This window comes from Anas acuta, chromosome 17 (assembly GCF_963932015.1).
Source record: "Anas acuta chromosome 17, bAnaAcu1.1, whole genome shotgun sequence".
Classification (NCBI taxonomy): Eukaryota; Metazoa; Chordata; class Aves; order Anseriformes; family Anatidae; genus Anas; species Anas acuta.
In genome coordinates, this window is record NC_088995.1 from 10,758,255 (window position 1) to 10,773,090 (window position 14,836).

The 14,836-nt window shown below is 41.0% G+C and overlaps 1 protein-coding gene across 21 annotated transcripts in view; it reads right to left on the minus strand.

Moving 5' to 3' along the window:
• The window catches only part of ARVCF (ARVCF delta catenin family member), a 270,629-nt gene that overhangs the window by 82,763 nt on the left and 173,030 nt on the right, over positions 1-14,836 (minus strand). For all 21 annotated transcript variants that reach the window (XM_068701183.1, XM_068701187.1, XM_068701180.1 and 18 more), the window contains one exon: positions 9,358-9,516. In XM_068701183.1, the coding sequence (XP_068557284.1) occupies positions 9,358-9,516 (159 nt within the window). The remainder of the gene's footprint in view (positions 1-9,357; positions 9,517-14,836) is intronic.

A 14,836-nucleotide genomic window follows, 5' to 3' on the forward strand; every position in this document is an offset into this window, starting at 1 on the left:
ATCCTCTAGTCTGACACACAGAGTTATGTGCTCCTGCCTGATCCAGAAGTTTGTCCCATGGGGTAGCTGTTGAAGCTCAAACTTGGCAATAAGATTTAGGGAACACCATGACCTCGAACAGGCTTCTAGCTTTTAGACAACACAACCACATTCCCTCTGAAGATCTGCTCACATCCAACCATTGTCATACAAACCCAAAAAGTAGTTGGTATCACTCCATTAGTTTGGTGCTGAGAGTCTTGAAACCAACACATCTGAACAACGAACACGAGCTCCACACAGCTCTTGCAACTGTTGTTACCTTAAACATATTGGCCTAGACAAGATTATTTAAAATATTAACAAAAAACCTGACCCCAAATACATCTTTATCTCTTTTTCCTGTAAAGCATGTTTCAACAGACAGAACCAGACTAGATCACATAACTGACAACAGCTGTAAATGAAGTGTCCGGAGGGCACTGTGTTTGGGATTTCTTGCTAAAGGGTAAGAAACAAAGACTCCTCAAGAGCTTCCAAGAGCATTCTGCCTTCATGGGAAAAGTCTGGTAATCTGCGTAAGACGGCTCTGGACAAAAGCCACTGCTATTTACAAGCTACCAAAGAAATTTCTGTTTTGCTTGATACGTGGAGTCCACCGACTTCTGTACTGTCTTCCACAGCGACCAGCAAAAGCTGCTTTAGGGAGAACAAGAAATCCAGCAGGAGCCAAGCTACCCTTGGTTACCCTGACTTATAAAGTTACCTTTATGTATAAGAATGGTTACGTCAAGAAAATGCTGACTTTGTGTCCTTTGTAAAGCACAGCACAAAGATGAGAGGGAGAGTGAACACACCAGAGTGGATTATGCACAGGAGGGGAACACACAACACAATTACTGACCGTTATTTTGGGTTTCTAAAGCAAGCATTATACAGAGAAATAAGCATGCATAACTGACTTTTCTTCAAAGAAGCTGCAGAGTGAAATGTGTCCATCAAGAGAAACAGTGACTACTGCAGGGATTCCCGACTGCTTCCTGGGCCTGAAGCCCATGTGGATACCTAGACCTGTAGCCTCTGATTTACACCTACAGACCGGCACCAGATTAGCCAAACTGCTGCTAAACAAAATAATTAGGGTACATCTCTTGAAGCAACTCCAGACACGTCCTCTAGCCAGATGGTTTCCCGCAGAAATCCTAAACAATAATTTCACCCAAACAGTATTTCTTCTCTTCATAAGCAAATGATACTTCAGCCTAATGAATCGATGAAATCCTGCAATAGTGCAAGCAGCACAAATGGCTCTCCACCAGCAGCATAATTAAGCAGCACCGTGATGTTGAATAAAGCATAGCCAGGTACCAACATAATCTTATTTTATCTTATCACCTAATTTGGGCCACAGCTGAACATCTTCCTGTTAATCCCAAAAGGATTTCCTTACCAAGTAAGCTTCAAGAAAGATGCTAGTTTCCAGCCCTACAAATATCCCTTTTGAACTAAAGGCACATGTTATAATAACTAAAATAACAGAATTAAAAGCTAGAAACAAAAATTTGTTTTGTGACATAGAATCCAACAGTGTTTTTTGCTTATTACCTGTGCACAATACTCCAACTTTCCATTCAGCATCAGCATGACGGCTGTCATGGCATTTATAAAGCTAGACAGCATTTAAAAGACAGAAAAGATTTGGGGCAGCTTACAGTGGCTCTTTGTAACGTGGACATAAACAAGTGGAATACAGCTCAGTGTTCTCCTACTGAGTTTGAAACAAAAGTTGCATTCAAAGCAGTGTGCTCAGAAGTGATCTTCTAACAGTAGAAAAAGCAACATTTCTCAGGCCTGAAATATGCAAGTTTTGCAAAGCCCTGAAAAAACTGGACACTAAGTGCTGGGACTCAGCATTCTTGAACTGGGGGAGCAGTAACCTGAATAACAGGAAGTCAGGTAGCATTTCTACACTTTGATGAATCAGAAATCGATACTTTTGCACAGTAAAGAACAAAAGAGTAGCTCTCTCAATGCCAAGAAGAGGGCTCGCGTATCCTCACAAAGCTCTTTCTTTCAGCACTATTCAGCAGAAGCCAGATATCCTAAATCTAATTCCGAGTTCCTCTTTTCAAGACACGTGGTGCAGTACACGTATAGTTTGTCAGGCAACTTTTCACAAAATTTTCTAGATCAGAAAAGGCAAGACACCTAATTTACTACGGTGTGGTTGCGGCAACAGCACAAGAGAAGGAATAAGCTTTGACCTGCAAGATCCTCAGACACGGGCTGTGCAGAGGAGCCACCACTGCTGCATGTCTTCAGCCACCACTTCTCCTGCCAGTACGGATACTTGGGCATTTTTGCCTGTTTACTTGTGTGGAGAATCACTGTTACTGGAGAATCACTGTTACTGTCAAACAGAACGGGGTAAAACAGCACAGAAACACCTTGGGAAGGACAACTGACTACAAGAATTCAGTACACATACACAAAAGACGAAGTAGAAAATGAGAACTTTCTGAAGAACAGTTCCTACACAATTTGTGACTTAACCATTACATTTAATGGCAATTGGGACGACTTCACCATGCTCTGGTGCTCTACAGAGTACAGAGATGTCTATCACCTATACAGAACACAGGAGATTCAGTTGCATTTTTTTCCCAATCTGCTTCATTATCCTCTCTGAGCATAGACAAGTTTTCCATGTCTGTGCTAGCCAAAAAGACGCATCATCAGCCAACACACGGGGGAGAACAAGTTTACATCATTAGCACAGCTCTACCTCTACCGTTTGCTGAATGCTGCCCCTAAGCAGAAAGAAACAGCAAAACCAAAACCCCTTGTCAGACAGATAAAAAGGAACATTTCACTCAAGCATTAAGGTACACGTTTCTCCTAGCATTAAAGCATTCAATAATGCTACAGGTGTTATGGTGGGGGAATCAAAGCGAGTCTTCCTACTTCGAGAGACAAGGAGTATTTGCACTACGCCTCATTTCTCAGGGGCAGGCATCAAAACAGAAGATTTATCATCTGATAAACAGACGTCGTTGCCTACAGGACAATAGAGGGAAGCTTTTTTGAAGCAATTAGCCAGCACACAGAGGAAGGTCCATTTATTAGGCTTCCAAGCAAAAAAAAACAATAAACCTTTATTTCAGGAAACTCAGCTCAAGGGAATGTTTCATTTATATTTCTTAAAAGGACAGAGGCACTCTTGAATAGCTGACAGCACAGTAATCTTCGCTCCCAACATTTTTGTGGTTTCCTAATACTGATGCATTAGCCAGAGAAAACGAAGCTGTTCCAAACGGGAGTCCCAGCAGTGCCTTATCTGCGAGACACCTGATCCCGCAGATGCGCCCAATCTCCACAAAGATTTATTAGCATGAACTCTGCACCGCAGATACGTTCTAATGAACAATTCAGAGATACAAGTTACTCAGAGGTACTGCAATTTGACTTCCTCTGTTTATCTAAAGAAAATCCATTTAGAGAGGTTTTTAGCCTGATTACAAATCAAAGGGTGCTCAATTGCTTCACTGCCACAATCCCACAGATTACCAGACAAGAGCTTCAAACTGCTTCTCTAGGAAGAGGTTATTTGAATATGCTTGAAATATATTTGTAGTTGTGTATTTCCTGTAAATTATATTAAGGTTTCAGCCACAGAAAAAAAAAAAAAAGAAAAAAAGAAGTTCCAACATACCAACTTATTCAGGCCCTCTGGAGCCAAAATCCTAAAGCAATCATCTGTCTTCTAAAGGGACAGCACGTGGGGGCTGTCAACACACTCACCTGCCCCCCAAACAGGAATATAACCACACTGCAGGTTTCCTGACCTTGCCATTGTTCTCTTCCAACCCCACGCTGCAATTATCCTGTTAGGTAATTACCCTACAAGCTCCGTGATAACGTTAGTCATTAGTTCCATCTCTGGAAAGCCATTTGCCAACAAAACACAAAGGAAATATTCACACATTTGAAGCAGCTTTGGCATTTTTCTGTCTTTTATCCTTCTATTTTTCTTCAAGTGATGGGAAAATAGTGACTGGACTTACTGGATGCATGTCCAGCTGGTACAAGAAGGTTTGTCAAAGTGCACAGTGCTCAGACAGTGGAGAAAAGACAGTACTGAGATTTCAGTGGAAGTGTGCTGTCACAGGCAGTTGCTGTCAACTTAACAATTACTCCTAATTCCTGCCTTCCATCTTGTTACTGAGAGCTTTTGTTTTTCAGTTTTGCTTTGTCCCCCACATTTTTTTCCTTTCCTTTTCTTTCTTTTTTTTTTTTTTTTTTTTTTTGATTAACTAAGTACTTTATAAAAGCTGACAGGGCTAAAAAATTTGTTGAGACTATGTCATAAAACAAAAACAGATGAGAAAGAATGTGCAAGGATAAAAGCATTCTGACATTTCTGAGAGCTTATTTTTGAACTATGGACTGTAAAAAATAATCAGCTCAAGCAGGCTGAAGCTATTACCTTTCTATTAAATGCTATGTAAGAACTCACCCCATAGGTTTTCAAAACAACAGCTCAAATTTCTCCCCTTCAATTTTAAGCTTAATGTTTCACATTTTCAAAGGGCCCTCAACTTCAGCTGAAATCCATTCCTGCTCCATTATCTAACTCCCCCTGAATTTTCTGCAAAGTTTCAAAGACCTGCATCCCAGGGTAACTGGCACCAACGCAACTGAGGAGTTGAAGCCACAAGCACTTCCCAGTCACTGGTGCTAGGAAGGGAGAGCAGCAGGAATCACTGTAGGGAAAGACCTGGACTTTGTGAGTATTGGAGAGCACAAAGCAAATGGATGGACTGGAAATAAAAGAGCTTTGTGTACAGATTGATTTCACAGTTTGTCATCATAAAACATCACTTCCGATGAAGAGAAGTGACCTAGATCTCTCAAATCTTTCAGCATTTCAACAAAGACAAAAATAAAAGGTGCCTAAAGAAAGAAAAAAAAAAAAAGCAAGCATTAACATAAACACAGAAATCTAGTTTGTTTTACTCCATTCTCTTAACTTACAAATAGGTTTCCTTTGACACATGGCAGCATTCCAGCCTACTGTTGAAAAGTGGTAGTCCTGTCCCCAAGGTGACTTTCACTGGTTTAGCACGATAGGTATTTGGCTTCCAGAGAGATTATAAAGCTGAAATGAAGCATTATCTGATATATTTTTTTTGTGCAGGGAATGTTATGTAGGGACTTAGCCAGCACAGTACTAAGATAATAACAGTTTGGGGAAAATTACTCAGATATCTCATTTTTGAGAAGGCAGATGTTCTCTATTTAAAATATGTCAAATATTAAATTCTATTATGCCTTCTTCCTGCTTCACTGCTACAGGCATCATCAGAGATGTGGGGGAAAAGCACACCAAACTGTCAGTGCTTCTGCGTTGAGGTTGTTTACTTAATGTATTATTGGCAAGAATAACCTCTATACAGAAGGGCTTGGAGGGGAGGGGGAGAGAGGAAGGGAAAGGAAAGGGGAGAGGGAGAGATTTATAAAAGAAAACAAGGAACAGCAGCATACAGGAGCATCCACTTTTATAGCTTTTGCTATGCTCCAGTTCCAGTGCAATAATTTCATAGACATCACTCTCCAGCAAGCTAGCGAGTTGTACAACACAGCAAAAACAGTTTTCTTTTGATGTGTCCAAAAATACACAGAGGGTTGACTAATCCACATATAAGCTATGTAACAAGAAAGTACACCTTTGGAAAACTCCTTTGGTCTCTTCATCTCTTAAAAACATGACCTGTGTTATTTTGACTGAGAAAGCAACTTGTCTTGCTTTTTAAGACAAGCAGGGTTGGAAAACGTGACTGGCACTGCCCAGAAAAAACTGTCTGGTTACAGAGGTAACAGGGAGAGGTTCTAAGGCCTTCTCCAAGGAAGCCCAGAGCAAATGAAACAGAGCGTAAAAACCTTTATTTGTATGTTGTGCTAACTTGCTTTAACTGATTGCTCAAAAAAAAAAAAAAAGAAAAAAAAAGAAAAAAAAAAGCTGAACATAAACTTAACCTCCTAACATTGAACAAACACAGTGTGACTATCCCAAATTTAACTATTACCCTTATTAAGTAAGGGATTAGATTGTTACAGTAAATAGATGTTAGGATTCCACAGAAAATGCTGTTTCTTTACAAAGATTAAAGGCACAGACAACAAAAGCAAGGCTAGATTTATGGTGTTTTCTTTTTTCATCTTTTTTTTTTTTTCCTTCCCCCACCACCCCCCTCCTTTTTTAAAAAAAATAAAAATAAAAATAAAAATCTAGGAGGGAACAGGTAGAGAGACGCCAAACAGCAGTTTTAAAAGAACCTACTAGCGGGAGCATCACTAAAGAACTCATTAAAATGAGCCCACTGACAATACAATTCCCACTCTCTCCAGGCAGCAGCACACCCCTTTGAGATTTGCAAACCACGTGCAAAGCCAGCAAACCCATCACAGCCAGGACATGGGGACAGTCCCCTGGCATCAGCACTACCACAGCTTCCAGCCCTACTCCTGCCAGTAGGCACATGCTGCAACTTGTGCCACTCGTTACCCAAAGCCATTATGTGTACAGCCATACAAATGAACAATCCTGAAATAAATCTTAAAAGGCAGAATTGTATTGGATTGTTCTACCAGGCAGATTCTAAACTAAGAGAGGTGACATTTTTGCCTTGAAGTAGTATTTTATCGTTGCAATTGAGTGGCAATTGATCTGAGATAGCCAGTTTCTAGGTAGTCAAATTCTGTAGGTCCCAACCAACAGTTAGTAGGGTATGTACTGATTAGTGTGCTTGTCTACAGAGAGGAAGCACTGGCCCAGGGAGATTAAAATTGCTCAAGTACTCATGCTGCCACAGCAGAGCACCGGGACAGTACTGATCAAGTCATACACCTCAACTATAGCCCCATCTGCTGCCATTAGTCAAGAGGAGGACCAGTGCTCCTGCAGCACGCTGCATGCCCAGGGGACACGTTTGCATCTCGCATCCCACAGCAACTCTCCTTCGCTGTCCTCATCTGTCCCACAGCAACTCTCCTTCGCTGTCCTCATCTGAGCAACAAGGTCAGAATTTTGCCACCACACAAAAGGTACGAGTAAGCTTCATTTTCTCCGTAAGGCACTCACGTGTAATAGGATGACCTATAAAAGCACCATGATGATACCTATTAGAAGTGATAGGAAGTCAATGCCAATTAACTGCAGGACACTTAACCAATGCTATGGAATTCCCATGACAACAGTTTTCATTTTCATATTCACTACCAAAACAAAACATAAGTTGAAACCAATGTGATTAAAGAAAAAGACACAAAAAAATCTGACCTCGGATTCATCTCTAAGTGCTGTTAAATTTACACCATATTATCACAATAAGGAAAAGTCAAAACAAAACCACTCAGAGACAGCAACAACCTCAGCAAAGACCCAGTGTTTCTTTCAACAGTTAGGGCTATGCCGGCCTGTGTTTAGACATTTCAGAGCCACTTTCTCAACAGCTGGATTTTTCTTTATTTATGTATTAAAGAGTTGCTAAAGAGACTAATGAAATATTAGGAAACACCTCCAGGTAGTATGTAAGTAGGAATCAGTGGAATTATTTGAAACAACATAAAACCAGAATCTGACAACTGTGCACCCTCCCTCCCCCTGTTATTAATGCGTTTCAGTGCCTGGAATGAACTAGAGTAGCAGGAAAACATTGCTCTTTGAAATGAACAGCAGTCGTAGAGCTGTTCTTTTTACTGTTTTTCCCCACATGCAGACATAATGCCTTTTTTGGAGCTGCCACTGCCCTTTTCTGTGGGCAGACGGTAAAACAACAGCTGTGCCACACAGGAGAAGAACACACCTTGTCTGTTATGACAAACACGCAGATTTATCAGCGGCGTGACTATTTCAGACGAACTATTTCATTCCGTGTAGTTCCGTTATCTAGGGACTGCTACATGGCCTCTACTCTATTTGTATAGTCATAGCTATCATTATATTCCTTCGCATAGCTGCACTTTGTCCTAAAAATATGCACTACTGTTAGTCCATATAAAAAGGTGTCCATCACCACTGTAATTTTATCACTTCCTTCCTGTAAACAGTTGTTGCCAAGAGAAAAAAACAAAACAGCGTTTCTGTCAAGTAAGTCACAAATGAAATACAGTAAATTATTTGAAGAATTAATCAAAATGGGTTTTGTTGCTTTTTAGGTTTTAGTTCTTAAGACCTTCATTTCCTTCTAAGAAGGAGAAAACAGGCCAGTTAAATCTATCTTTTAACTAACAAATTTTGAAGCAGATACTCAGTTTATACCAATGCATGCAGGCCCTGTGATCTCAGGAAACCAATGCTCCTTCACTCTAACCTGCGACTCCAACGTCCTCTGCAAACCTTAGAGGACTGCAATTCTGGAATGTCAGTAAAAATAAACCCTGATATATGCACCAACCTCTATTTAACTCCTTCTGACATAGAAAGCAGCTGGACAGCCTTTTTTTAAATCACTGCTGTTTACAAGTTTTTTAAAAAAGGAATCACCCTTGATCTTTCGCAAGACCAAAACCTAACAAAGAGGTCAGCTCAACTCAAGACCCAAACGTCGAGTCATATTACTGTTCCAAAAACTGTACCAACAGCATGCAATACAACCATGAACATGCAGCACCTGCTCATCAGAGACTGCAAAAATTATCTTACACAAAACCTAGAGAAGGGAACAAAAAGACATCAGGAAAAGACAACATGCAGCGTCTGTAATCCAGCGGAACCTGAGGTACAGGTTGCTTGAGAACATTGCCTACTCATCAGGAGTAAACTCCCATTCACCATATTGCGGCAGAATGTAAATCTTGTGGCTTCATTTAAATAGGATGCTTCTTGTTCTAAAGGACAAAAGCATAATCGCATATTGTTGTTACAGATTATAACTAATTTGAAGACATGCTTCCAAGCACATACTCCTCAACTGCAAAAGTCTTTTATTCCAAGCCCTTCTATCTCATCTAATTCTCACATCACTGTACGTGTTTGCAGAGCAATTCTGTGAATTGTGTCAATAAACAAACTGAACCTTAAAAGAGCAGTCTGGGAATGGGTGCCAGTGTTTCTGTTTGGTTAACCCAGATAATTTTTGCTGCTCAGTTTGCAGCTCCGTGAACACCTGTATCAGCACAACCGATTGGGAGCAATCTGGACATAGAGACAAAACTGAAAAACAACTTTATCTCAGCTTTGCTGGCAAAGGGAACACACTCAAAAATCACTGAGGATCAAAATAGCATGATTCCCATCACTTGTGCTACTCCCTGCTATTTTTATTTTGTGATTAAGTGGTGGTTTCCCATTTTCTTCATTGGTTATTAACCTCTCACCTTGGTTTCAGTTCTCCTTGTAGTTCCATCTTCAGAAGTGACAATTGACACATGGGAAGTAGGAGTGCCTGGGTCTTCCTCCACAGTAACTGTTTCTTCCACCATTTCCTGAGGTTCTTGCATCATTGCAATTGATGTCTGGTTACTAGGGCTTTGTTCCTAAAGAAACAGGCAAAAAAATAATAATAAAATGAATTTTTCACTTCTACCATCACGGTATAAATATTTTATTGATTTCAGCTTTTTCAACTGAATAACACACTCTACTCAACAACTTGCAAATAGAGATTCAGAGAAAAGAATAATTTACTGCCTCAGAAAAGCATGCTGTAACTACGCTGGTATGACTGGGCTCAGCTCAGTAAATGGAAATCATGTGAAGCAGCTACAATGAACTTCATATTTATAGGCAAGCTATTACAGACTAACAGACTACTGCCTTATATTTAAGCCTGCCTTAAGCTTCCTCTTCGATGCCCTCTCTAGGAGAAGTGGAATTTCTGCCCAAAAAAACATTTGTTCTGTTCTGCAGCAAACAGGACCACTGGGTTTCCAAGAAGTTTATCTTACACATCGTTAAAAGTTTATTTCCATTTAATAAAATCCACTCAGTTGCAGACTACAGAAGACTATAAAGCATCAGTACGTACCATTAAACTGACACCTGTCTCAGACTGTCCACAGCAATGATAATCTAAAAGGGACAGCTAGAGATTAACAGCTGCATTACGTGCAATGCCACCCTTCTGACATCCTCCCTTTGCCAAGGGGGTAAGATCTAACCGGCTGTAAGCTCGTTTAAAACTTGTAACAGATAGACAACACACAGAAACACTAAACAGAACGAAACTAGATCAAAGGCCAGTTCTCGCAGGAATACTGCCCAAAGAGAATGTTTCTGCTTCTCGCCAGCACAAATGTCTGAACTTTCCTTTTTCTTATGCAATTGTGTGTCTCAGCACAGAAATCAGAGAAGCTCCCCTTTGGTATATGAATGTATTTTAGAAGTTTCACAGCAAGTGGCCAATAAAGACCTGGCTTACATACTGAGAAATAAGACTTTTCTCTGGCATTATGAATCCTCAACTATGTGAAATGAAATGGCAGACTGTTCATTTCATTATAATTCCTGAAGCTATCAGGCTACACAAGCCTCAAAGCCAAAGAAAGCTTTGCTCATCTTGTCAAACAGGCATACAAAGAGAAGCCTTTATTAAGGAACATATATATACACACACACTTTTTTTTTTTTTTCTTTTAATGGAGAAGAATGACACAGGGCCTTAACTTGCAAAGTTAATACACTTTTTCAAAAGAAAACACCATGGGCAAATTCAGTATATGTTTTCACATCACAGAAAAACAAAATGATTGGGATGAAACTGTTGCCATGTGGAAATCGAATCCAATCACCTCAAGGTTTAAATACCCTGTACTTGTGAGAAGCCTCATCACCATGAACTACACAATTTTATTTTGCAAAACGTTATTTAGAAAAATTGTATTTCATCCTGATGATGAACTTTAGGATTGCCCTTTTTGCTGTGCCGTGGTTTAGTGTAAGCTCTGAAGGACATTATCCTTCCAAGTGACTTTTTACCAGTGAGCAGGAACAGGGTACTGAGGTCTCATTAAGCTCCACGGGGAAAACTTGTCATTTAATTCCTGTGCGATCTATAATTTCCTTTGAAACAAGCCAAGATGCCCTTGTTCAGTCTCCTTTGTCTACAGCTGTATTCTGACATTCTGGAATGAGGGCTCTAGTAAGGCAGCTGCTTTCATTTTCAGGTAAATACTAATATTAACCAAGACCATGACAATAAGCCTTCAGCAATTGTCTCAGTCAAAAAGCAACAAGGACAGCCTTCAAAGGTAGCACGTGCTAGACCACCAGAGGTGATATAAGCAGGCATTGCTCTCGTTTTATTGAAATCACAAAATAACTCAGGCTACAGAATTTATCAACAGAATAAGGCTTTTGAAATCCTAATGAAAATCACCCCTTTCAGTCTGCAGTACTTCATTGTTACAGCCGATAAAAGATTCGGCACATCATCAGTTATGGTACAGTTCAGATGTCAGATGGTGTCTTTTGCCTAAAACTTCAGGAGGGAAACTAGCTCCTGCGACAAATACATGAATCCCTTCATGTTTTTCCTCAAAGATAATAAATTCCAACTGCAATTCAGTTTTCCCCACTCCGCAGCAGAGCTTCCCTTTAAACAGAAGAATTTACACAATATTGCAGCACAGTGAAGACTCAGAACTTCCACACATCTTCACACAAGCAGTCTGGCCAACATCAAAGACACTAGTTACACAAACAGATTAATTCCATTACATTTCGTCCCTGTAAACCTCCTTGTCATCTCTGTGGCATCAAATGCCAGAACTGATTCAAGGTGCAACTTGCTCGCTGCTCTCACACATGTACGTGCATAGACACATCTCACCCATCTTGCTCATTTCTACCTGCACCTCGAGATGACTGTATGAACTCACATTTCTTCCTTCTCTGGATTCTTCAGAGGCAAACTCTGCTTTGCAATGATAAATCTGAGGAGATGGAAGGTGGAACCAAGTATTTTGTTCTTTGTGTTTTTGTAAAACTTTTACTTCATGAAAAAAATAGCAACCCTTTGTATTCAGAGTGCCTGTAGGCAAAACAAACCTTTAAAGCTGGGCACTTAAACATGAGCAAATTGCAAACTAGAGCATATTGACTTCAAATGAACGCCAAGCCAGTTTCTATCATGTGGCTGCTCCTAAAATAAAGATCCAGGTACAGATACAGTACAGGTCTGCAGGAGAAAGAATTGTTAGCAATAGCCTGTCCTGAGCATCAGACAGAATAAAAGCTTACCAAGTTTGAGGTGAATATCCCAACACAGACAACTAACCAGACAGCATTTTCTTGTCTTTTCTTTCTTACTACATGAGCTACTGAGGAGCGCAATGTGCAAAGAGGACAGAGTATCATCCAGTTTACTCTTCCCTGAATCAGTTTAAGGAGGTGGTTCTTTGATCTCCCAAACCAGTATTTTCTCCACATTGCTAACTTGTAGTTGTCACAAGCTAGCACTAACAGAGAAAAGATGCAAAGATGTTGTTATCTGTTTTTAGTTTCCATCATTATGGATTTTAGGTCATCACAAATTGCAGAAACTGGGACACATCACCCCTTTCAACCACCTTCCTCTGTGCTCGGCTTCTAAGGCAGTATCTAGGACGCTCTTGCTAAATACATCTCAGCATCTCAGATTCCAAACATTTGGCAGTTGAGCCTAATTATTCAAACTTAAACACCAGTTACCAGATAGATCTGGAATATGACACTCCTAATGAATAATCCTACTGCTAAAGGTAGATAATTCCAACTTGGAAAGCAATTTTGCTTTTTCCAAGCAAAAGCAAGATAGCAACTCCTCTTTCCCCACCACAGTGGCCAAGTCCCTCTGGTCTATCCCCCCCTGTCAAACAAGATGGGGTTCTCCAGCACAAGAGGGATCTGCCATGCCTCAGTGACGGCTATACTCCCAGCTGAGCATCTGGGAAAACTAAACACGAGGGGAGCTTCTCTCCAGTCCCTTTCAATGAGGGGACTGTCAGGAATCTTGACAGTTCCTGCACGTTGGCTCCCTCCTCCTCTGGGGAGGTCCCCTTTGAAACAGTTAAGCAGAAGAGCAGAGTGACAGAGATTAGAGAACAGTAAGGGCCAGCAGTTCCCTGAGGGATGTGGGAGCTGAGGGGGGACCCCATGGATGACAGGGCAGAGGCCCTGCCAGCTGGTGCCACACAGCACCTGAGTGAGGTGAGCAGGACAGACCTGGAGGTGGCAGCCAGGCCCGGCCAAGAGGGTACCATCATGTTGATGGTGGAGGCTTGAGGCCTAGCTAGGACGTAAATCTGCAGGACAGGGTTAGGGTTAGGCCCAGTGATAACCAGGCAAGTCCATGGTGACAAGGCAGGCAATGAGGTCAGGCCAGGAAGGCAGGCTATAGGTCAGGGTCTGGATCAGCTGGGTTCATGGCCAGCCACAGGACTGAGGGCACAGGGCCCAGGCCTCTGGGCTGGGAACGTGGGTGGAAGCCCACCTGAGTTTGGTCAGGGCCACGAAGGTCTATCAGTATCCTCAGGGCCCTGAGGGATCCCACTGCCCCGGTAAAATGGCTGCAGGAGACCTCCTGTAATAAACAAACACATGGCAAGTTGCTACCTCCCAGAAATTAATATGCATTAGCTGTGAGGGTTTCTTGAAATAATGAACTTTGGCTCCTTCCAGGAAGATCACAAGACAACACCAGGTTATAAGAACAGATTCTAACTCAGCTAGTGCATATGATATCAGTAGTCACAGCTTTTCTCTCTGCCTTTTTTGAGTACCAAATGAATCCTATGCTGTTGATCTGTGCTACCATCTCCAGCATGCTTTAAAAACGCCAAGCTATTTAAAAAGCAAAACAACAGCAACAATCAATTTATCCCCAGCCTGTAAAAGTTAAGTGCAGATGAAATAGCTAAAGACCTTGTAAAATAAGCAAGAATCAAAATAATAAGTAATTCCTGTTTTGTTAAAAAACAGAGTGATTTGCCATTTAGGGCACATACCTCCTAGGGCTTATTTTGCATTAGAACGCTACAGCTTCTATAATCATCACCATCTCAATTCCTAGACTTATATTTCCATCAAAGCAGCTATTTTATATCTTTCTTAATAAAAGAATAACCTCCCCTAGGAGGATCAGACATCCTACTTTAAAACAGTAAACAAAGTTCTTTATTCTCTGCCTATGAAACAATTTAAAACAGCCTGGCAATAATATAAAATTGCAGGAGATTATTACTTCCACTAAAACAGTCCCTCTTCAAAACCACGGAAAACATGTACATCGAATCATCATTCTCCCAGACACATCCTTTGTTCAGCAGACTGCAATGCAGGCTATTCAGGCTACTGCTTACTCCAGGCTACTGCTAGATACCAAATTTGAAGGGTTTTGCAAAGCACAAAGGCTGGATTCTACATCAGTGGACATACTCGTCCTCACTTGATCCCAGCACAGACAAAGCTCAAGTGTATCAACTCCTGTGAAGAACATTAGAAGGCTGGGTATAATTAATGGCATTGAACAAGAGCGCTAATTACAGCAAATAGGGATTTTCTCTCTCCTCCCCTTCTCATACTTTGTTTAAATTACTTATTAAGGCTTCAATTTCTGCAAAGCATGAGATAATTTACAAGTACAAAGCAAACAAACATCAATTTTGTCAGACTCAAATCTCGGGTTGATGTTCTGCCCCACTGGTCTCCTTCCAACCTAGGTCTGCACTTCTAGCTCAGACACGTCCTCTGGCTGTTATTTGCTGAAAGCATGTGGAAGAGAAAGAAGGAGGAAAAAAATGCAAGTCTCTAGAAACACGTCAGTCCAACAAGCCTGTATGTTCCTTGTTTGAGGAGGATACATCAGGTTGGTAACCC